Source organism: Aethalodelphis obliquidens, unplaced genomic scaffold (assembly GCF_003676395.1).
Source record: "Aethalodelphis obliquidens isolate GAN/ISIS:26980383/991018 unplaced genomic scaffold, ASM367639v1 scaffold4, whole genome shotgun sequence".
NCBI lineage: Eukaryota > Metazoa > Chordata > Mammalia > Artiodactyla > Delphinidae > Aethalodelphis > Aethalodelphis obliquidens.
This window is the reverse complement of record NW_020837948.1, coordinates 46773048-46798440: the sequence shown is the minus strand read 5'-3', so window position 1 is coordinate 46798440 and position 25393 is coordinate 46773048. Positions and strand designations below refer to the sequence as shown.

Here is a 25393-nt window from a genome sequence, read left to right as displayed (position 1 = left end):
TTTAAAATTACATTCTTTCTTTTTTTTCACATAAACAGTATTACAAATTTATGTCTAGAAGATCAACTTTTCCTTTATTCAGCTAACAAAAATTTACTGAATGTCTGCCATGTCCTCTCACTTATTTCTTGAGCTGGGAATACAAACTGAATAGGACACAGTTTGCCCCTAGAGGGATGAATGTCCAGGAGAGAGATGTGTGCCTAGATATTGCAATTACAATGCAAGGAAATAAATAACGTAGGCACAGGCTGCCAAGAGAGAATCAAGGAGAGGTGCATAATTCCTTTTGGAAGAGTGAGGAAAGGATTTCCTGAATGGTTGAACTGAATTCTGAGGGATGACAAACGGTGCTCAGCAGCATGAAGCAGGAGAGCTCTAGGAATGCATACACAAAGGCAAGAAGCCTTGACACTGTTTGGAAAGTGGCAGCACAATGCAGTTAAGAGCATGGACTCTGGAGACAGACTGCCTGGGTTCCACCTCGGGCCATTACTTAACCTCTCTGTGCGTCAGTTCCCCCAACTATAGAAAGGGTATTCATATGAATACATACATTAAAGGTATACTTTAATGAAAAAAGATGAGTTAATTTTTGTAAGTCACATAGTAAGAGCAATTTAAATGTTTGCCATTATTAGAGTTGGAGTGCAGGGTTTTTGATGGCAGTGGAAGAAGGTAAGAAGGTTGAAGACTGGAGAGTAGGGATGGGCCAGAGATAAGAGGCTCATGGTTAATTCTGAAAGAGCTGGGAAACCATGGCTGGATTTTGAGTATCTGAAGGATGACCTACAATTAGTTTAAGGTTTTGATAAAGACTAATGAGTCACGAGGAGACTGGAGTGGGATGCAGTGTGAAGCTGGGAGATGAATTAGGGATCTCTGGAAATAGTTCTGGAGTGTTGCTATAACCCTGAACCAGGGCAGTGGGATAGTAATGGAGAGAAAGGATTAGCTTTAGGAAATACCTTCGAGGCAAAGTTGGTAAGATTTGATGACTCACTGGATGGTGGCATGAGGAAGAGGTACAGTGCAGGGAGTGGATGGGAAAGATGCTATACTTTATGATTGAGCTGAGAGCTCTTTGGTCTCTTGGTATTTATAAGAAAACAATAAATGCCAAATTTATTTCCTTCCGAGGACTTCCCTGGTGGCACAGTGGTTAAGAATCTGCCTGCCAATGCAGGGGACATAGGTTCGATCCCTGGTCCGGGAAGATCCCACATGCCACGGAGCAACTAAGCCTGTGCACCACAACTACGGAGCCTGCACTCTAGAGTCCGAGAGCCACAACTACTGAGCCCTCGTGCCACAACTACTGAAGCCCACGCGCCTAGAGCCCGTGCTCTGCAACAAGAGAAGCCACCGCAGTGAGAAGCACGTACAATGCAACGAAGAGAGGCCCCCGCTCGCTGAAACTAGAGAAAGCCTGTGTGCAGCAACGAAGACCCAACACAGCCAAATATAAATAAAATAAATTTATTAAAAAAATGTATTTCCTTCCCTCATGAGACTATACCCTTTTTACAAGCTGAGATGACTAGATTTTGAAAAAAAATTACAGGCGAAAAAATATTTAACTTAATTGCAGAGTCTTGCCACTTGACCTCAGAGTTTCTAACTTTATCTGAGACTTTGAATTTCAATGACAACATTCAAAATTTGGAAGATATCTTCTGGCCATTTTGCTTTAGTTGTCTTTTCTGAAAATGTAGAGACATTCTGGCTGGACTTCTTTCCCTCAGTATTATGTGATTGTCTGACATCAGCACCGATATATTCATCTCTGACACATGATACTGGCTGGCATGAGAAAGAAGGGGCAGACGGCTGAGTCTGTGAGCAGGACATAGCAGCTAAGCCCAAGACTCAGTGGCATGTGCAACAGGTGTTCTGTGGAACCAGGGTTAGAAAGGGCTTCTTCCTCTATTTTTAAAAAGTGGGGAAGTAACTCTTTCATAACTATACAGAAACTGTGACAATTATATGCTCATGGCTACAAGATACAATTATCAAAATACAAGGTTTATTATCATCAAGTTGGAGCAACTGAGTGCTTCTTTTATTCCCTTCCATTTTTGAAGTAGAAGATTCTTGTGCTACAGCAGAGGTCCTGAAGCAGGGGGATGAATTTGCTAAGCCTGTAAGATTTTTTTTTTAGTTCAGTGACGCTATAGGCTGTATGTGGCTAACTTGTATGCTTACAAGATTGAGTGTCTTCTTTGTCCCCGGAGGGCCATGTGCCTTAGTGGACTGTCAGGGAATTGACAATGACAGCATAATTGAACAACAACACTTATTTTCAACATAGAATTCTAAAGCATTCTAGCTATTAAGCAGTAACAAGAGGCCACGTTCATCAAAGATGAGTGACCCATCCCCTCAACCCCATGCGTTTTTGTTTTCTTTTTACTACTTCTAATAACTTTCATCACCACTACTGGCTGTTCCCACATGAGCAAGCAAACTGATGCATCGAGATACTGGATAAAATACCATAACATCGAAGCCATTTTTCTTATTTATCTTTTTCTTGGTCTTTGAGACAATCCAGTTTTCAGCCCCCATCACGCTCTCTAGCCAGTGTTTGACAGAGACTTGAATCCAAGCTACAATGGTCTAGCTTTGATCTGGTCCTGTAACTTTCGGGCTACAAACCATACAGTATTTTTTGAGGGAAAAAAAATGAGCACTTTGCTTCAATGTCCAGCAAAATAGTATATTCAGTCTACTCATTAATTTGAATCTACCTAATTTTTTTTTTTTTTTTGCGGTACGCGGGCCTCTCACTGTTGTGGCCTCTCCCGTTGCGGAGCACAGGCTCCGGACGCGCAGGCTCAGCGGCCATGGCTCACGGGCCCAGCCGCTCCGCGGCATGTGGGATCTTCCCAGACCGGGGCACGAACCCGTGTCCCCTGCATCGGCAGGCGGATTCTCAACCACTACGCCACCAGGGAAGCCCTATATGCCAATTTGTTAATCTTCTTTCTTATAATTAGCAGGCTATTATAGTTGAACCCGGCAAAATATTTTAATTAGGCTGTCCATAGATATTTCAGTAAACTTGAATTTTTTTGACATTTCAAACATAACCTTATGTTATCATGCCTGCCTCCTACTATTTTAAATGTAGAGCATGTTCCCGCTGCAGGAATTACCATGGTTACTTGTTGTGCCAATAGTGAACTGCAGTTAGCATCAGAAAGTATTGTCCTGTCTTACTGCTGTGTTGAAAATGACATCAATATCTCAATAATCACAATTATATGAATTAATATGGAACCCTGGAGAAGTGTGACCAGGAGACAATTGGCCATAATGGAAGAAGTTCTTAAGAGCTGAACTATATTTAAGGGGCTTTTTCGCGGGGTCCACTGTGTTCATATTCTCTAAGAACTCATTTTAATGCCAAATGTGGTTTTATTTTATTAACAGTATTGTGGAAGGGTTATAATCTCACTCCTTCCTTTTCTTTATGTATTCTCCTTTTGAAGTGTAAAGAAGTTTGGTACTTTGTGTAGAAAGTGATTCACATTTAACGTGAAATGATTAACAAAGAACACGATCGGCAAGGCTTGTTAAAGGTACTTTTGTGGCTACAGATGGTACCTAGGATTAAATTGATTGGATCAGAACCCCCAATTCTGATTATGTTGACTAGCTGAAGTTTTACTAAGGAAAGGTCTAGTTAATAAATAGTCTTCTGAGTTACTATCCAACCACTCCTGCTTCATAAAAGTGCTTTAGAAATTCTTGGGGCCATTTTCCCATGCCTCTCACTGATCTCTCAACTTGACTTTGTTCAAAAGACTTCCTTCTGCAAATCACCAAGTAAAGGAACCCTAAACAATGAAACGTACTCTAGTACTGAAGTCTCCACTCACCTGCACTGGTGCCTGCACCGGATGTGAGGTCTCCACCCATCAGACCACCTATGGATGAAAGAGGAAGATCAAAAGGAGAAAGGCTAAAAGGCCCACAGAGCAACACACTTTACCTTTAGCAACCTTAGCATTTGGTCCTCACCCAAGAGTCCTAAATTTGTCAAGTACTACCTAGGTCAGATGGCTGATATTCGTTTCACTGGACATGCTGTGGTCAAACATTAAAAATACAATCACTGACTGACATTTTGCAGAATCTTTCTTTCTAAGAAAGATTACATTTAAAAAGCTAGCCTTTAGGACTTCCTGGTGGCGCAGTGGTTAAGAATCTGCCTGCCAATGCAGGGGACACGGGTTCGAGCCCTGGTCCAGGAAGATCCCACATGCTGCGGAGCAACTAAGCCCGTGCGCCACAACTACTGAGCCTGTGCTCTGGAGCCCGCGAGCCACAACTACTGAGCCCACGTATCACAACTACTGAAACCTGTGCGCCTAGAGCCCGTGCTCCACAGCAAGAGAAGCCACCGCAATGAGAAGCCCGTGCACCTCAATGAGGAGAAGCCCCCGCTCACCGCAACTAGAGAGAGCCCACACACAGCAACGAAGACCCAACACAGCCAAAAATAAATTTAAAAAAATAAATGAATAAATTAAAAAAAAATCTAGTCTTTGAATGGTCTCTAAATTTTTATCATATTTCCAAGTCTAGTTTTCCCTAAGGTGATATTTTCTAGAGAGTGAAGGAAAAGAGTAAGGTTTACTCTATGCTCAAATAACCATATATTTGATGTTTAATTCTTTGTAAGTGTATTTTATACAATTAATTCTGTGCAATGCTAATTGTCTAGAACTTTGGTCATTTCATGAATCTTCTAACAGTGAATGATCTCATTTACTATCCGGATTTTACTTACTAACACAATAAAACAGGTTTTACTGACTACAAATTTAGAAACATATGTTTATTCACTGTTAGCTTAAGAAAGTAGGTTAAAATTTGGCAGTGTATGTTTATGAGAGTTGGGATGTTTCAAAAAGATACTGAATATAATAATTATTTTTACTTTTTAAGGAACAAAATTTAGCCAAAAGAACAGAATATCAGCTAGATTATTCTCTAATTGCTATAATTATTATTTGGTTCTGGGTTTGGAATTAGAAGAAACTGTTCATTACATTTTAGGAAAATGTTTATTATTTCCAATCAAATAAATATTTTGGAAATAAATGGATTTTTAAAAACAAATGAGCATGAGTTCATCAAATAGAAGATTCAATAGCATTTGAGTATGATCTGAAAGGAATACATATGGTTATTGAAAACGCTTATGAAAAATTTCAGCATATTCAGAAGTAGAAAGAATAGCATAAGTTGTTTATACACATCTCTCAGATTCAAGATTTATCGTTTTTTTTAATGTGGCTGATTTTGATTGTATTCTCCACATGAAGTTTCTGTACTAAAAAAGTAACACATGTTTAATTCTAATTAGAAGGCAGAGAGTCAAATATTCTAAAGGAAAAATTCTGTGAATAAATCGTTTTTAATAAAAAGTGTGTCTAAGACATTAAAACTTTCCTATTAAGTGCTTTTAAAGAAATAAAATGTAAATATATAATGATTTGCTGTATGTGATTTAGAAATACAATGACTTTTTGGTGCTTATTTTAGAAATATGAAGGAATTGTTTAGTTATATTCAACTCACATTTATTTAGTTCTTATGGTGAGTCTGACAAATCAAGAGGACATTCTTCCCTTCAAGGTTCTGTAAGTTCAGTGGGGAAATGGACACATACTCAGTACAGTACATCATATTGTGTATCGTTTGATCTGAGTACTAAAAATGGTCGAACTTTTCCTGAACGATGATTTTTCTCTGGGACACTATGAATTGTATGACGGTAAGCGTCTCCTAGAAGTGCAGACACACATTTGTGGCAGGTGTATACGTCCTTGTGATGTGCTCTTAACTACTGACTTAGTTTTGTTTTTAATTCACTGTTCTTATAAATTATGCTATCCTATCACATTTCTTTCTCTGCCTTAAATCCTTTTGTGCTATGTTACTGTATATAAATAAATAAATATCGACCAAAATAATAAATAACTGAGATAAATGCTATCAGAGGACACAGGGGAAGGTTTCACAGAAGAGGTGATATCTGGCTAGGAGGAAGAGGGAAAAGGGCATTTTAGGCAGGAGAAGAGGAGAAGCAAAAGCATGGAGACAGGATATTTGATGTTCTGTTTGAGAAAGTATGTGGTTAAAATATAGCCAAATGAGGAGATTGGTGACAGATAGGCTCAACGGATAAACTGCAGATTATGAAACATTCTGAAAGATATTCTGAGTTAGGTTGTATCATGTGGAAGACCTAGCTGGGGATGGTTATTAAGCAATGAAGGGACATAAGACATGGAAAACTGGAAAACGCGACATCTTGTAGGTAAGATAGCCTTTTTTTGCCAAGGGTGGCTCCTTCGAATGGTTTGTTACCATTGCGTTCTTATGAGAACATACCTGTGTTACCCGCACTCGGTGGTCGATGTGTTACACCAGGAGACATACTATTCCTCTGCAGAGAAGGGTGGGCCAGTGGCAAAAGGTTGGGGTTCCCCAGTGAGCTGACAGGGTTGCTGTATACCAAACTGTTGTGGCTGGACACTGGGATGGAGACTGGCATCTCAAAGTTGGGAGGTGGAACAGCCTGTAGGAGCAGGAAAAAAACCCACGGGTAAACGAAATGAACAGAAACAGAGCCCTCCAAGTACAGACAGCTTTTACTTTTCTAAGAAAAATTTCAAATTCCAAACTGCTTGGTGTCTAGAAGACCATTAAGAAGAGGTCTCAGGATGTGCGGATCCTAAATTGATTTCTTTAATGTGCTTAGAATGCCTTCTTTGCAACTATTAGAAAACGTTTCACTTTTGTTTCAAACAAAGCCCCATTTCATTAGACTCCGTTGTCTTTGAATTCCGGTCTATTAAGTAGTGATTGTTCATCTGTGATATCTGAATCTGGTGCCAGAAATGACTGCAAGATCAAAGGTATATGATTGTGAAGACATCACAGAGAAAAAGGATTAAAATGCAAACTGGAGCCTTTGGTTTAATTGCTTATTGAAGCATATTTATGCAGAAGTTGAATGATATAAAATCATCTCCAGGCGTGTGAATAGCACATATACTTTAATTATTATTTTTAAAAGTCTGTCTTTTGAAAGTTAACTCTGAAGATAATAGACATTTTAAGATATAGGATTCGACAGAGCACGTATCATTCAATAATTCATATTTTAACCTGATAGTTCAGAATGTATGTTACACTTCACATTTTGGGATATACTGACACTGACAAATGGCAGGACCTATATCTTCAATGAGAGAGCTGCAAGCATTTAGTGAACCGAGGCTTTGTGGATGTCTAGTTAGAGTAATTCAAGTCCCAATCATTGATTTTTTGGTATTATTTTGGCAATTTAATCCAAACATGCTTATTTTTCTGCTTGCATTAGCTAGATAATCATAGTTGTAATTCCCTCCCTCTTTTTCTTCGTTTTTAACATTATAAATGAAAATACTGTTTCCATATATTGCCAGAGGACTCATGGTGTCAGAGCATACAGCATTCTTAATATAAAATGGACATGTGTATGTGTATGTGTGTGAATCTAATATGTATACTAGGGCTTATATAGAACATTCCCTCAGGGAGTCTCTAATAAGCCACTGTACAAATTTAAATACATAAGTGCATATGGCTCAAAGTTTTCTTTTTTTACTATTTTTTTCTGTAATCCTAACATCAAGTTTTGTTTTGTTTTGTTTTTCCTGGTTCATTGGCTGGCCTGCATCATACGTTGTGCTCTGCAATAGTTCTTTGTTTATCCTGGTGATAATTACAATACTGTCCTCTTTCTATGCTTCTGCTCCCTTTTTCTTTATTTTTCCTATTTGTCTTTTCTTCCCTGATCTGGACATGGCGATACTGACAAGAACAAACGTGTCATAACTCTTTTCTTTTACATGTCTTTGATTCTTCATTTTTTAGAGGGAAATAAAAATGTTCAAGTGTTATGTTAACATAGTCATTTTTTTTATTAGGCTTTATCTGTTGTAAACAGGGTAACAAAAACAATTTTGGATAAACACCATGATATAATCGAACATGAATGTTTGATAAGACATCAAAGAATGAATATATCCAATTCCCAGAGTCTTTAAACAACAAAAAATATTAGTGTATGCTGTAAAATAAATGTCTATACAGTCAATAAAATATTGCATTCCTTTATTAAAAGGCCCAATAAGAATTACTCTAGGGCTTCCCTGGTGGCGCAGTGGTTGGGAGTCTGCCTGCTGATGCAGGGGACACGGGTTTGTGCCCCGGTCTGGGAAGATCCCACATGCCGCGGAGCAGCTGGGCCCGTGAACCATGGCCGCTGAGCCTGCGCGTCCGGAGCCTGTGCTCCGCAACGGGAGAGGCCACAACAGTGAGAGGCCCGCGTACCGCAAAAAAAAAAAAAAAAGAATTACTCTAGCACACCTAAGAAAACGAAGTAGCCTTCTAGGTTTTCACCATTTGCCCCTCCACCCTCTTCACTGCTCTGGGTCCAGAAGGCTGATGCTCCAAACTGTATCCACCAGATTCCCCTGGCCCTCTGGCTTTGGCTGGGCCAGTGGAGGCACCGTCAGAAGTACAGAGAGTAGGAGGAGAGAGGTCGGGGTTGTCTTGTACTGTAGCATCCCTCTTGCTGGGCCACAGGATGGCAGAGGCTGCATTCCCCTAGTGAAGGTCACGCCCCTTTTGGGGCCTCTCTCCTACAGACATAGATCTAACTGTGCTCCGGTAACTTCTTCCTCCTCTTGCACCTTCAGACCTAGATGTGGTAATAGCTTCTAGGTTGTAAGCCCTAATGTACTTCACTATTTCTCGAGTTTCCCTGATCTCTACCCATCTGTAAATAGTCCCTTTATTAAACTCTCTTCAATTACCCTTTTGAGTTTGCCACCTGGTTCCCACTGGAGCCATAATAGTAACTCTCCAGATCTAGAATAGTGGTGCTCTATACAGGTGAACTATCTCCTTAGGGAGCATTTTGGAAATCTGTGGGTGTCACAATGATTGAGGGGCATGGCTGGTATTTTCCTCGTGGGTAGGTATGTTGTATATTCTATTACACGTGGGACAGTTCTACACAACAAAGAATTGTCTCTTACCCCACCCAACTTTCAAATGTCCCACTGGACATTCATGTGGGTGAAAAACCTATTTAATAATGATCTGAGTCAGAACTAACTTTGTTCTGCAGACACAGGGTATTTTTAATACACCGAAATGCAGATTTTATTAAACACTGAAATTCCCAGAAATGCAGTTACTGTGTGTGGTGAGGGAATGTTTCACTCTGTTTGGTGTTGGACTTTATTAAAAATTATTCACTACTTTGGAAAATCATGTCATCCATGACAATGCTGCTCTTGTGACTTTTGTTGTAAATACAGCACACTGCTTTCTCTTAACTCACTCCATTAAAAAATTTTCCTCACCACTTCACTGAAAATGCTCATGTCATAGTCGTGAATAACCTTCAGGTTGCTAAATCCAATGGTAACTTCTCAGTCCTCAACTGGGACACAGATGGTCACTCCTTGATAAACTTCCACCCTTTCCTGGCCCTGAACTTTCCCTCCTACCTTTTTTTTATTTTTTTATTTTTGTGGTACGCGGGCCTCTCACTGTCGTGGCCTCTCCCATTGCAGAGCACAGGCTCCGGATGCGCAGGCTCAGCGGCTGTGGCTCACGGGCCCAGCCGCTCCGCGGCATGTGGGATCCTCCCAGACCGGGGCACGAACCTGTGTCCCCTGCATCGGCAGGTGGACCCTCAACCACTGCGCCACCAGGGAAGCCCTCGCTCTATCTTGATAGCTGCTCCTTCTCAGTCTTCGCTGCCGGTTCTTCCTCTTCTCCCTGCTCTCTGAATGTAAGAGTACCACAGCCCTTTTTCTATCTCTAGCTCAGATCTCTCTCCTGACTCCAGCCTTGCATATCCAGCTATACCCTCAATATTTCTACGTAAATGTCTGATAGACATCTCAAAACTAGCTCCAATGTAACTCTCCCCATCTCCAGCTGATGACAGCTCAATGCTTTTGTTTGCACACAATAAAATCCTTGCAATCATCCCAGAATCTTCTCTTTCTCCCACTCCCCACATCCAGTCTACCAGGAAATCCTACTGGCTTAACTTCCATATAGTCTCCAACCACCTCTCACCTTCTAATGGCTGGTTGTAGCACCATCATCTCTTGCCTTAATCACTGCAGTCACTTCCTAATGGTGACCCGCTTCTATCCTTGCCCTCCCTTCTATTTTCAACTTTGCAAACAGATCCCTTAAAAGCATAAGTCAGATGATGGCACTTCTCTATTCTAAACCCTGCGAGAGCTCCCATCTTAGTTGGAGTAAAGCCCAACTTCTTCCAATGTTCCACAAGGCCCTATAAATTCCAGTTTTTGCCAGGCTCCATTACTGATTTCCTATCATCCTCTTCCTCCCTGCCTGCCTCATTCCTATCTCATTTCTCTGGCTAACTCCCATCACTTCCTTCCTTCAAAATCTGGTCTTTTCCATAAAGAACAGACTTGTGGTTGCCGGCGGGGGTGGGGTGGGGGGTGGGGGCTGGGGGGCGGTGGGGCTGTGGGGAGTGGAGGGAGTGGTGGGAGGGAAGGATTGGGAGTTTGGGATTAGCAGATGCAAACTATTACATATAGGATGTTTAAACAACGTGGTCCTACTGGATAACATAGGGGACTCTACTCAATATCCTGTGATAAACCATAATGGAAAAGAATATGAAAAAGAATATAGGTATAACTGAATCATTTTGCTGTACAGCAGAAATTAATACAACATTGTAAATCAACTATACTTGAATAAATTTTAAAAACATCTGTTCTTTACAAGGAAGCCCACCCTGACTACTCTACTTAATCCTGCCCCTGCTCCCCGCATCTCCTGATCTCTTTCCCTCTCTCTTCTTTCCCTCTTTTTACAAGATCAGTTAAGGTGTTGGTCAAATAACGTTCCCTTTCATCAAGGTGTTAAAGGTCTTTTGCTATGAAGTAATACATACCCTAGACTACTTATTATATTAATTGAATATTTTTATTCAAAGAAGAATGTTTAGGAAGATACTATATTAACATAAAAAAGTACAAGCTTACAACTTACTGTATACTATTTTCTGAGCAGACACTATACTATAATTCACATACATGATAAGACTCAACCATTTCAACATCCCTTCACTATAAATATAATCCTTCCTTTTTAAATTGGTGAGATTAAGTAAGTGGCCCAAGGTCATCTAACTGGTGACTGAGCCTATTGGTTTTGCTACTAATTCACCATGCAACACAGTATATGTTTTTGGATAGAAATAAAATATTTCAGTCAGAAATTATACTGTGAGGTGAGTATGGGCTGCATATTAGTAGCTTATTATTTATGAACCACAAACATAATGAATTAATTGGATTCTCACGGAACGTGGCTGAATGTCCACGGTGGGGTACATGCTTATGCCCACTGATGCCAGGGTGTGACGGAGGGCTTGGGGAAAAATACACCCTAAAGACTCCTATCATTCATATTTACTCAGATTTGGTATTTTAAAACTTTCTTTTGGTTACAAATGTTTTAATCCATATTCACTATTACTACTTATAAATGTTTACCTGGGAACCTAAGGATCTGCTGTAAAACTACTTCTCCCCTGAATATTCTACAGAATATCGATTGTGTCTCAGTAGAGAGCAAAGCCAATACCTCCCTCCTCCCCCATGCTATGTCCACATCCAAAATAAACAGGATGATTCATAATCATTTAATAAATTCTGAACCAGTCTACTAACCAATTTAGTGAAAGTCTCTCTACTCCTTTCTTCCTCTGACCATCATCCCCAAGAGTTACTCAGTTTCCAGAATTCTGGACTATAAACAATTTGATGAGAGTTATTATAAAACTCTCTTGTGATTGGCTAAACAGAAGTCAGATATAATTCTGATATCAGAGCATACTTCAAAAATTCACAATTCATAAAATACGGTAACATCTGTTGCATTCTATCTTTTGCTTTGTTTCCTTATCTGTATCAGGAACTGGCTAAATAATTTAAAAATCAAATTATAAGCTTAAATACGACCATAGTAAGGTGTTTCAGGGAATGAGGAAGAACATCAGCCTTTGTATCAGAAATCTCAGCTGCAGTCCAGGTGGTGTAATAAAAAGCAACTTAAGCAGGCAAGTCATTTACTCTCCCTCGAACTTATGTGGGACCTGAAGTGGCTGCATCCATAAAAGAGACCAACCAGCTCTAGATGCTTTAGGAAATGCCAAGGCTATAATAATGTACCCATGCCTATTAGAAATTGGCATTTTTCTTTTTCTTCTTGACTTTTCAAAATTAAGGAACTTAAAAGCACCTAAATTTTTAAAATTTTTGTCTAAAAAGTGAAAGCCAAAAAGTCATTAAAAACTCCAAACTTGCAAAGGGCCGGGCTTCAAATTTTAGAACCCTCAAGATAGGAAGGAAGAAGGAATTTGGGGTGATTAAAATGCTATAGGTAGGACTGGCTGTATAATTTGCAGGGCTCAGGGCAAAATGAAAATGTGGGGTGCTTGTTAAAAAATTACTAAGAATTTCAAGATGGTGACAGCAGAGGATTTAACCAAGTGTGGCCCTAGGATAGCAGGGCCCTGCATAACTGCACAGGTCACACACCCATGACACTGGCACTGGCTTTTTCATATAGGCATGAGAGCTAAACAGCTTCTAGTTTCTATCCCTGAACAAATTGATCATGGTTGCCAAAGTGAGTCATCGTGGTCAAGAAAGGTATCAACTCTTATCCAAACCCCATGATTTTCCCAAACTTACCACAAGGAAAAGTCCAATAAAATATTTTTAATAAAATATTTTTACTTAATAGGCCCTCTTTCATTCAATGTGAATGACTGAACTGAATCCCTTTTTTGGGCCACTACTGACACCCTAAACTTTTTTTTTTTTTTTGCGGTACACGGGCCTCTCGCTGTTGTGGCCTCTCCCGTCACGGAGCACAGGCTCAGTGGCCATGGCTCACGGGCCCAGCCGCTCCGCGGCATGTGGGATCCTCCCGGACCGGGGCACGAACCTGCGTCCCCTGCATTGGCAGGCGGACCCCCAACCACTGCACCACCAGGGAAGCCCACCCTTAACTTTTGATCAACCATTACCAGGCTGCTGAGAACTAGCAGAGAAAAGAAGCACACAATGCTGATGACTAGTGACTACCGCGTGCTGGTATCCAAATCCCCTCCGGGCTGCCCCATGACTCTGGCCTGGGCTCACTACCCGCTCCATCCCCAGTTCCTCACAATATCTACACCCACGTCACTCTCTCCCAAGCCCCTGCTCCCCCATCTCATTAGCTATCGAAGCTGAATTCAGTATAAAAACAGAGGTCATTAGGTGGTCACCCCCTCAATTTCCCTCTCCCACCTACCACCCTGACTACATCTGCAAATCCTTCCCGTTCCCATCCCAGCCCCCTTCCCTTCCTTGAGAAGCTTTGCCATTTTATCCCCATTGCACCTACACGTCCCATCTTTTCCTTCCTTCAAGCGTTCCTCCTCTACATATAAATCATCTCAAGTGCTTTTCCTTTTAACGCCCTCCTTGATCCTAGTTACAGTATTATTTCTCTCTCTTCGCAGCCTATTATTTGAAGAAAACGCATCCATACTGTCTATTTCCACTTCCTCCTGGTCTCTCTCAACCAGTCCTGCATTTGCCCCTCCTTCCCTCAGCCCATTTCCTAATTCCTGGTTCCTCAAATGGAGCTGTTTTTTTCTCACTGTGAAGCCCAGCATGAACCATGGCAAACCCCACATGAGGAAATGCTGGTCAACATGATTCCAAACCATCCATGAATTATTTCATGTAATTGAGGAATAAGGGCGTAAATTAGATTATACTGACAGGTGACTGCAATATTAAATTTTTCTATTTTAAAAGGGAAACTCTTCAACCTGGGTCTTTGAAATAGAAAAACAGTCTTGTAATGTTTTTAAAGAGGTAGTGACACTCTCTCCGTACAAAGGGCAGAGTGTCCTTGCCCTGCTGTAAATGTTTTAGCAGCTGTGGAAACTTTCAACAAAATTTACTTCCAGCAACTGAAAGCAATGTGCGAAAACTGGGCTTTTCATCGTGGAGACTGAAGCACTTACTGAAGAAACGACGACTGGGAGGCACAGCCTGGAGCTGTGTGGCTCCTTCTCACAGCTCTGCCTGGAAACTCTAATGTGGTTTTCCATCCCCTGCTGCACATCACTGCCCCTCTTAAGAAATCATGTATCCTGATTTTGAACTCTTTACACGACAGGATGAAATATGGTGAAGGAATCCAGGTAGGCATTACACCTCTTTCCCCCTAGAGCATGGGAGAAATGATCCAATGTGCAAACACGGGCGTCCTCCCAGAACTTTGGGGGTTAAGCTCCACACACACATGGAGAGTGATTACCAGTCTTACATACACCACCCTTTTCCTCACTGTGCTGGGGATTCCTCCTGAGACACCTAACGTGCTTCACCTTAACATCTTACATTCACAAATCTGCCCGGCAGCTCTAAACTAGTGTATTATATCGTGGGAGAAACTCAGGCCATCAGAACTAAAAATTGGCCCGAAGGAGCTGTTTCTTTCCTCCTTCTGGGCAAGACAGAATCCCAATAGACTTCATTTAAGAATTCTGGGTATAGGGCTTCCCTGGTGGCGCAGTGGTTGGGGGTCCGCCTGCCGATGCAGGGGACGTGGGTTCGTGCCCCGGTCCGGGAAGATCCCACGTGCAGCGGAGTGGCTGGGCCCGTGAGCCATGGCCGCTGGGACTGCGCGTCCAGAGCCTGTGCTCCGCAATGGGAGAGGCCACAACAGTGAGAGGCCCGCGTACCACAAGAAAAAAAAAAAAAAAAAGAATTCTGGGTATAACAAGTATGCATTGCTGCATCTGATAGGAAATGTTTCATTTGACCAAGTGCCCACTGTGGAAATGCTGTATGTAGTACTCGGTTTTATGAAAACCTTTAAGAATTCACAGCAGTTAGCTTTCCTTCATGATACAGTGTATTAATAATTCTGATTCAATAAAAGATTTCCTGTTGACATTATTTCATTTAACAAATGAAGCAGACATATATTTATGAGGACATGAAGTTTAATATGCGTACATTTTAAATAAGTTTTAAAGTATTCAATTTAATCCAGGACAGGTTGATTGTGCACCTACTGTGTGTAAAGCACTAATTTATCTTGTGAGTGCCGTTGTGGATTTCGCCTGGAGCTTTTGTCCCCAGATATCTGCACTGAGGCCTGTTTTCCCTGCAGTCTCTCTCAATCCTCAGGTTTAGGCTGTTTCCCTAACTTACAAAAAATGTACTTTTTTGAGAAAGGGATTAATTATCTACTGAGGAGCTTGTCTACAATGACAGTTGGGACACTAACAGAAAGTTACTCAGAAAGCATGTGAACCTCGAGTTGCATCACTTTATGTCACAAAATGAACACCACTTGACTGATGACAGAATAGAACAAAAGGTATGTACTCTCCCCCTCTACATATGGGCAAACAAAATAATACATGCAGAGTTATTTCTCTTAAATATCTGGCAAGGCACATGATTGATTGTTAGGAATTTTTTGACTTGGTTAAGACAAAATTTAGCCAAATGTTAAAGCGTGGAAAATGTTGGTATAGGCAAAGCGAATATTCTGACAAAGCTTTAAAATCACCCCATCACACAAACACGTTGAAATCTTACCATTAGGTTGTCATGCAGTCTGTTTCTCTGCAGCGAGCATTAGCTTTAACCCTTCAGTGCTGCTGCTGAATTTCATATTTAGGGAGAGGGCTGAAGCTTCATTCAGGAATAAGCTTGTACTTGGGGGATGAGTGTCAGTTTACACGAGAGAACTGCAGTTTCACTCGTGCATCTTTGCAGTCAATCCTCGCTCAGGAGACTGTAGTGTTTGAGGAGTGCCTGGTGATCTGTGCGGACTGTGTGTTTAAGAGATTATGTAAATTCAGTGTGTGTCACACAGATCTTTCTCTTCCTCCTGTGAACTTGCTCCCTCCGAATGCACTTCCTGATGGCGCATCTTTTAGATGACAAAATTTCAGCAACCCTTAGGGTCTGCTTTCTAAGCGACTGCCCTTGGGATGAGATGCCTGTTTTCTGGGTTTGACTTGGCAGTGTCTCTTAGAGAAAGCCCTCACTGAAAGGGTTAAGGTATGTTACTGCAGCAGCTATCAGCAGACCAGCCATCTACCTTTGGTACTTACAGGAATTTTATGGCTCTTGATCATATTATCAAATTCTTCATTAATTTTTTTGTATTTTTCTTCAGTGCGTGGGGTGAGTGCATAAGAGGAGTCGGGATCGGGGCTTTCACAGCCTTTGTTTTCTTTCTTGTTCAAGGCCTGCCAGGTTCAGAGAAATATCAAGAGTAAAAAAAATGAAGGGTGTTTTGAGTACTTACACACAATCTTTGCCTGCTGATCATTAGATCAATATCTTCGTTAATTTTCCTGTACTTGTCCTCAGACTCAGGGCTGTGACCTACTGAATCGTCTGCATCAGGATCTGGGCTGTCACAGCCATTAAGGCCCTTCTTTCTCAACGTCTGAAATACATAATTTGGAAAGTTCAAACCTAGACAAAGGCTGTAAAAGACATTCAGGGTGTCACAGACGTTCAAGCTTGCCAGTATTTTAGGTTATTACATGTGCTATATTACATTAGGGTAAAGAAAAACCGTAGAAAGACACCATGAGTCATTTCGACAGTGCACTCATTACTACTTAAAAAAAAAAAAAGTAAAAGGGAAATATTCCTTCTGCAACCAAATTCAACGAACAAAGATGGTATGAGGATTGAAGTTTCATGATCTGGAATTCATATGTGCTCCAAACATCTAGTGACAGATGATCACAGAATACAAATATGGGGGCAAATTGCAACACTATTTTCCCATAGAAAAATTAGAAGTTAGGACATTACGCAATGATTTCAGAAAACGTGATCATGACAAAAGCAGAAATAGTGGCAACAGATCCTTAGTTTGAGTTTAACATAATGGTTGGCACTAGAAGTGTCCTGCCACCCCTTTGGATGTGCACTTGACAGCAAAAGGTGGTAGGAGAACCCAGCTCACATTCTTACGAAGTACCCATTAAGAATGTTCAGACCCTGTGATCATGAGGTGAATCACCTTTGTTTAGTCTGGTTAGAGTTCTATATGTGTGAAAACCTGTATTGAAATTGATAATACTGAGAAGTTGTCTGCTTAAACAGAGGCTGGAAAGAAAAGGCAACAGAGCTGAGCTTAGGGCTTCATTATCATGACCTGAGTAAGGAAGCCAAAGAGCACTGCAGAGAGGTAACCAAGTCAGTAGCTACTGAAGTAGCAAAAGTTCCTCCTGGCTGCAGCTGAGGAGGGTCACCCTGAGACTGCCTCCTGACACATGAAAGTGAAAAGTCAGTGCCTCTTCCCGAACCTCCTGTCTCCTGAATGTATGTCTTGGTCTAGTTTCAGCTGTCACAGAAGGATAAATACTCATGTATAACACTGTAACAGGTAAAGTATGAGTCAGGAGTTTGCCTTTCTTTTTTTCTTCTTTTTAAAATTGATGGTTGTCAACTTAGTTGGACACGATCCTATTTACAGAGATAGTTATGTTTTTAGAAATTATAAAACTTCTGATTAATCAATCACACAGCTTGCCATGTGAACTTTTAATAGACTAGCAACATTTCTGAATGTTCCTGGTACTACCAAATCGTTTATAAAGAGCTGTGTACCTAAGCGTCTCTTATCAATGGAAAGTTCAGCAGAGCTCATCTTTATTAAAGACCGAAATCACGTACAAATAAAGCAAGAGCTGTGACATCAAGCTAAGAACTCAAAGCTGAGATAACACTCCATTTTTAATTCACTCAATTGGGGAAAACAAATAAAACGGCATGAGTTAAAAAGGGGGTGTCGGTCTTAAAAATTTAAACTCCTTGGCTCTTACTGATGTGTAACAAATGTAACATTTTAAAAATTTGTTTCTGAGGCACTAAAGATTTTCAGTTCAAATCAAACTGAGACCATTTTGACTATGTCTATGATACACTGTGGCTCTGTAAATATTTATTAATGTTACAGTGATATAATATAACAAATAAACATATGGTTACAGCTTATTATGTGGTACAATGTTTGAATATTAAAATGAATATTTTGACACACGGCGATAAAATATACATTTACAATCGTGGGGAATTTATAACTGGTGGGGCCACCTGGCCCCCTATCATGGATCTACAGCTATCATTTTTCACCCAGAATAAGTACTCCTAGAGGGTTCCTACAATAATACTATAGAGGATGTCACAATACGTTAGAATAACAATTTTATTTGCTAACTTAATTTCCTATATTTTAAACTCTTTTGTTAGCATTATCTCAATCACAAAAGCATTCTTCCGGGTGATGACTATTTGTATTATGATGTGGTTCTGCTTTGATCTCCACATATCCTTGAGCTTTTAAGAATAATTTCTGAGTGTCTTGCATCATACTCCACGAATTCTTCATAAAAATTCACTTATGCAGAAAAAAATATGTAAGATCAAGAACATATTATCTGATATGTTTTCAGAATTTATCTACTGATATTTCTCTAGGGCATGTTAAGAATATTCTTATATAAACCCCTCATTTAAGGTCTTATCTGGTATAACATTAATTTACAGTCTTATCTAGACAGTAGATTTTTCAATGTGCACCCGAATCTTTTATCCAATAGATCTTCTTGTGAAAACTATAGTTGTTTTGATGTGCAGATTTTTGACAACAGAACGCAAGGGTTAGGAGAGGTCTATCAACTGTCATTACAATCCATCTGGCACGTACATGTGTGCTAAACAGTCTTACAAAGCTTTCAGGGCTAGATATTGTGTGTGGTTTATGAAAATTGAAACATCAATTATACTTTATTGAAAGAGCTCCACAAATATTAACTCATTATCTCTCACAAATCTTCCATGAAGATTTCAGGAAACCTTATGCTGGGTCTCAGGCCAGCGTGGCCCAGCACAACGGCCCAAGGCTCCCGCCTCCTGCCAGGCCACTGTGTGGTCCCTTGCCCCTGCCTAGGCTTTCCCACACTTGTGAAGTGCAAAGTGAGAGATGTGGAATAGACCTCTCCCACGCATATGTAACTACAGCGGTGGACTGAACACTGAAATAAATTAGGTAGAACTGAAAAAAAAACTAGGGTGTGGGAAAATTGTAAGTATAAAAATAGGGCTAAAATGTTGATAGTTCTTAGATGTCAAGTTTTAGACCAAGTGGGAATGCTTGTTGTTCAATAAAACATTTCTCAGTTTATAGGTTAAAAAATGAATTAGAGCGATAGCTCCTTTATACCTAAAGACTTATATAAACTATTACATAAACAAAGCAAGTGGCATGAGGTCACAAAGGAAATCTCAGTGATGGGAATAAGAGGGAAAGAGTGGCTCATTTTCTCCCAGTAAATTCTTCTCATATCTGACTACATCATCCTACAATGAATATCACCACTATTTAAGTAATGAAATATCTCTACCATTTAAAGGCACTTATAGTCTTATTTCAAGTTATACTGTGTTATTTAAAAGAGGAGCATTTTGAGAAATACAAACACAAAACCCAAGAGCATATTGAGCTCTAAATTCCCATAATCACATAACCAGAACATTGAAAAAACTGTTCAAAAATATTACTCTCAGCTGAGAGCTTGTAGAACACATTTCTGCTAAGTACAGATTATTACAGTGGAATTATAAAGCTCTGAAAATGGAAGTAATGGCACCAACTTTACCATAGTTTGAATGTGGAACCATAAGACTAATCTTATCTTTATTATATTAAAAATCTACAGCTGTTTTATTATGACAAAAGAATCAGTATTAGATTCAGCCAAGTCTGTCTTTATCACAGTAATAAATAGCTGATATTAACTAAAGGGATTACTAAATGGATAAATAAGCATTATTCCCTACGGCCTTTTTCTAGTAAAATCAAAATCTCTGTCACTGGCCTTTGAAAGATTCTCTGATCTTTTATAAATGTTACTGGTCAGGTAATGTAGGCACTTAAATCATTATTCTTTCACAGGGGCTAGAAGTCCTGGATGTATATATTTTAAGCGTCTCTCAGCTGACTATGTTTTGAGAGATTTATTCTGTATGTCAAGATAAGGCAAGACATCTACTGAAACCACCAACTTCCCTTGCTTCATATCTAAAGAAACTCTTCCCTCAGAGAACTCTGTAAATCTGGAGTCAGCATTCCATGTGAGAGTGACACTTGTGGGGTAGATCATTGACTGCAGAGGCTTCTGGGATGTTTTCACAAGGCAGAGACTGTCATGCAGTGAGCTGAGAACAGCCTTTTCTGAGAGAAGTAATTAGATTGACAGAAGGTGACATACTCCAAACAATAAATGGGAAAAGGAGTGCAGACAGGTAATCCAAAAACCACGTGGAATCTCCCCTCCCAGACATGTGGACATATGGACACTGCATTATTACATTTGTTCATTGGGAAAACTTGAAATACATATAAACTGACAAAGATAGGTGACAGGTGCCTCAAAAATTTTAATGAAATACATGTAGGGAACAGATTCTATTTCATTACTAAAAGGAATATAAATGAAAAAGAATGCCACATGGAGCTCTCATATCTTGTCTTAGACATTATGTTATCAACTAGAAAATCCCTTCTGTATACAGTGGCTAAAACTGGCTCCCCTTCCTAATTTATTTCTTGTTAGTAGAAAAGAAATATCTAGTTATTGGCCTTTTTCAATGTATGAAGACTATAATATTTTATGTTGATGCTATTTAAGTAAAATTTAGCTTCTTTCAGAGACCCACCATCACAGATTAAAAGCTTCCAATCATTCAATTTATTTCCATGTCTGCAGTCTTAGTTCTCAAGAATATATTATTTCCATCATCTTCCTTTTTCTGTGCCTCCCCATTTCACAGCGGAAATTTCAAATCCCCTTGTGAAAAAACCCAAAATACTCTTACTAATTTTTGTTAAAATTCAGATAATCACCCTTTCTTGCACAGCTAGCATTACCCTTCAAAGGGCTGATGTATCAAGAACACATGCAGGAACTGTTACTGTAAGTTGAGTGAATGTCCTGTTCACACAAAAGCCAAGAAAAAAAAGACATCAACTTAGGAAAAATGGCTCCCTTTCTCTGATATTAAATCATTTTTGTGCTTGTCTATCACAGCTTTATGAAGTTAAGTGTCTGCTCTTCACAAGCTGAATAATCTTTAGAAAGCAGTGAATCCACACAGGCACAGGAGGCGCAGTTGAAATGGAGACTGCCCTTCACTGAACTTTCTAAGTGCATTTCACAAATACCCTCCCACCCTGGTACTGACACTCACAACACTGCTCCTTCCAGGCCCTTCAGTATCTGTGGAGTGGCTGCCACCCTAAGGACTGTGCTCAATGACTTACTTCATTTAAAACACATTCAGCAAATTATTACTGAGAACCTACTATATACCAGACACGGTTTTGTGTATCTGTAGAGAAGCAGGCAATACAAATTCAAACTAAAAGCTCTGACCTGACCTATAATATTGTATGTTGTTTGGTGATTTCTAGCACAGATTACTTAGGCTGGGGGAAGATCAGGGGCCAAGAAATTCCTCCACAAGTTTTCATAATCAAAACTGTAAGCATTGTCTATATTCTTTCCTTGTTCCATCGTTCTTCTTTGTTCTTAATATAGAAATGAAAAGGCACATTAAAATACTGTGAATTTAGTAAATCAGTAGGTAGACTTTAATTAGACAAGCAAATCATAGCTAGCATAGAGTATGCAAAAATTAAATATTATCCTAAATTATCCATTTGTGGTGAAAATTTTCATAAGAAATCAAAAACATAAACCTTAACAATACTACATTTCTCTAGGTTATTAATGTTCATTCTAACCAGATATTAACTCCTACTCGGGTAAGGCTGGGGAGAGCTGGAGAGTGTCACTGTTTTGTTTTTGTTCCTTTCCTCAAAAGACAATCTTCAAATTGGACTTGAAATTTTTTTCACTGAATAAATACTGGAAATAAAAGACTGATTGAAGACTTGAAGACTTTTAATGTATAGACGTAAAGAAATATCCAGGGCTTCCCTGGTGGTACAGTGGTTGAGAGTCCGCCTGCCGATGCAGGGGACACGGGTTCGTGCCCCGGTCCGGGAAGATCCCACATGCCGCAGAGCGACTAGGCCCGTGAGCCGTGGCCGCTGAGCCTGCGCGTCCAGAGCCTGTGCTCCGCAATGGGAGAGGCCGCAACAGTGAGAGGCCCGCGTACCGCAAAAAAAAAAAAAAAAAGAAATATCCAGCCACTCCCCCTAATGGCCACAAATTCTTTCATATAAGTATTTAGAGGGTGATAGTTCCTAGAATTACTGATACTCTAATACTGGATGAGACCACCAAGGACCATCTGGGTCTTCCCCATGCCTTCCAGAGGGAGGGTAATGCTGCACAAGCGCTGGCCTTTCATATCTCATGGCCTTGCTCAAGCCAGCCTCTCCTACTGGAATGACCCCACCAGTATCTGTTCCCTGCATGCAGACAGTCCTCCTCCAAGGGGGAGCTGACACATCCTCTCCTCTCAGTAGACTTCTCTGATCACCAGGACTGAATTAATTGCTCCCTAATTCATGCACTCATTTATTGTATACATTTTTCTACTAGAATTTCTTTTTTTTTTTTTTTTTTTTTTTTGCGGTACGCGGGCCTCTCACTGTTGTGGCCTCTCCCATCGCGGAGCACAGGCTCCGGATGCGCAGGCTCAGCGGCCATGGCTCACGGGCCCAGCCGTTCCGCGGCATGTGGGATCTTCCCAGACCGGGGCACGAACCCATGTCCCCTGCATCGGCAGGCGGACTCTCAACCACTGCGCCACCAGGGAAGCCCTCTATTAGAGCTTTTATCGCAAATTATTGTTTATGTGTTTGTCTCCATTGCTAAATCGCTAGGTAATTAAAGCAACTTCCTTTATTCACTTTTGAAGCTGCAATATAGAACAGAGCCTGACACACTGTAGGTGCTCAGTAAATGCTTTGCTGAATGAACAGAACACACATTCCGCTTCAGTGACACTGCATGCAGAGGTTTTGCGACTGGACAGAGGCTATTTGGCTGGCTGAAGGTGAAAATGGTACTGGGATCTAGACCTCTTGACACATATTACTAAGTGCTACTATGTCAGGTGTTGTCTGTGGTCCTCTGGATGTTAAGAATGCTTTTTCTGAATATATGATCAAGATAATTTGTTTACATGTTTTTCTCTTCCCATGAGTGAGCTCCTGGAGGTTAGGCATTGTTTACTAGTCATCTTGTATCATGAGGACTTAGCACAGGGCCTGCCATGAGGTAGAAGCTTAATAAATGTTTGCAGTATTAATGACAGACTGAATGGATGGATGAACAAAACAGGAAGAAATGCTAGAGGGAGAAAGTGTAGTCTCAGTGTAGGAGTTTTGCAACTGCAATTTTCTTTTTTCACATTTTGTATTATTATTTCACACTGTTAAAAGTCAGTTATTATTTTAGTCTTTTTAAGTAACTGTTACAAAGTGACTGTTTTCCGAAATGTACCGTTTTAAACTTAGAAAGCAATGCAGTAGAGGCATAATGTGTACTAGGAATGAAATTGATCATAACTTATCAGGAGATTTATATCATTAAATACTTAAAATCTGGTGTATTGGTTTACATATGGAATGTCAGAAAAACTGAGCATTCAGCATTCTTTAAGGGAGAAAAGCCATTAGTATATCATCTCAGTGATGAAATGGGTAGCAGGAAAAAGGGGTACACAATACAGCACAGAAGGAGAAAAAAGGGAGTGGTATTTTAGGCAGCATGTATAAGGTTAGAAAAGGAAAAGCAGAAAGCTTAAAGAAAGGAATACAGGGAAACTTTTGGGAATGTGAGTCAGATACTATAAATTTGAAATGAGTACGTTTCAAAATTCTTGGGCAAAGTTCATTTTTTTCCCCATTCCTGGATACTGGTCGCCTGCTCCACTGTTCTCTCTGGCTTTGACATAGGTCTTATTCTGGGCCAATCTTAGCCTGGAGGATTCATGGAAAATCAGGGTGATGCTAGGGCCAAGCAAATGATTCAGGCTTCCTCAGGATAGGTCAGTGCTTTCACGTTTTTATTAAGGTTTCTTCCACCACACCTCTTTTGGAACCTGGACAGGCATGCATCAAGGAGGCTGGCCTAGAACAGGACTGAGATGGGGAAGTTTGGCATGAAATGTCTCCTGACATTTTGAGTCCAGGAGAGATCTGAAGTGAAATATGAAACAGGGAACGTTTTAATATACAATGACTGAAATGCATGCTAAAATATGCAGGTAATCCTAATAATCTCTATAAAGCAGGCTAAGAAAATAAAGGCTGGAATACAAAACAAAAATCTGAGATATAAAGGATCAAACTGTAGATGAGTTTGAAAAATGGATGATGTTAGTGATTTCTTAAATAAGGAAGGAAAAGATAGGCAGAATTATAAATTAAACAAAGGTTGAGACAGAGAGGAGAGGAGCAAATGAACAAAGACCAGGAAGCAGGATTTTTGAAAGTACAAAATATGAATGCAATTCATCTACTAACCTTTCTGGACTATGGCATTTTACTTGCAATAGGTTACAGGGATAACAAAGCAGATATTGGGGCACTGATTCTTTAAAAATAACATGTTGAAGCATAATTTATAAACCATTAATGACTTATTTTAACAAAAGAAGATGTATATGTTATCTTGAGTAATGACAGTAAGGTCAAATCATTATTTTTGTTTCCCTGTAGCTCTTATCTAGTTGTAAATGCCTTTTTATTCAAGTTGGGTCAGTGCGTGATTAGTCATTTGAAAAGGGAGTAGCCTTCGCTGCCTTATTTATCAGTCAGCTCAGGATTATACTTAGTCATCATACTTCCTCATTTCTGTAGGATTCCCCTGATCTCTGCTACATCATTGATTTTCCCATTTATATTTTTGATTCCATCCTCTCCTTTCACCCATTCCCCTCCCAACTTTCCTTTCCTAGGAAACATCACAACTTAGTTGCTGGAGCTGGAGACCCAGAAATCACCCGAGACTCCACCATCTCTTGACTCAACCATCATTGTTTTTCTCCTTGGTTTCCCATCCTTAGTCTGTTTGTCCCCTGACCCCCACTTTCCAGTTAATCATTCTTCCTTGTTTTGGCAGGGTGTTATTAAAATGCAAATCTAACTGTATCACTGTTCTCCTTATAAACCATGGTGGCTTCCAACAGCCTCACCCACTAGTTTTCACAGCAAGCCCTCCGCCTGCCTT

General features: G+C 40.2%; 1 protein-coding gene across 19 annotated transcripts in view; it reads right to left on the bottom strand.

Moving 5' to 3' along the window:
* MEF2C (myocyte enhancer factor 2C) overlaps positions 1–25393 on the bottom strand; it is a 148701-nt gene that overhangs the window by 26577 nt on the left and 96731 nt on the right. For 15 of the 19 annotated variants that reach the window (XM_027100645.1, XM_027100646.1, XM_027100652.1 and 12 more), the window contains exons 4-6: positions 16471–16614; positions 6409–6595; positions 3885–3932 (exon numbers count right to left, since the gene is read on the bottom strand). In XM_027100645.1, the coding sequence (XP_026956446.1) occupies positions 3885–3932; positions 6409–6595; positions 16471–16614 (379 nt within the window). Of the gene's footprint in view, positions 1–3884; positions 3933–6408; positions 6596–16273; positions 16412–16470; positions 16615–25393 lie in introns of all 19 variants that reach the window. The other 4 variants (XM_027100656.1, XM_027100661.1, XM_027100662.1 and 1 more) reach the window with 2 other exon arrangements.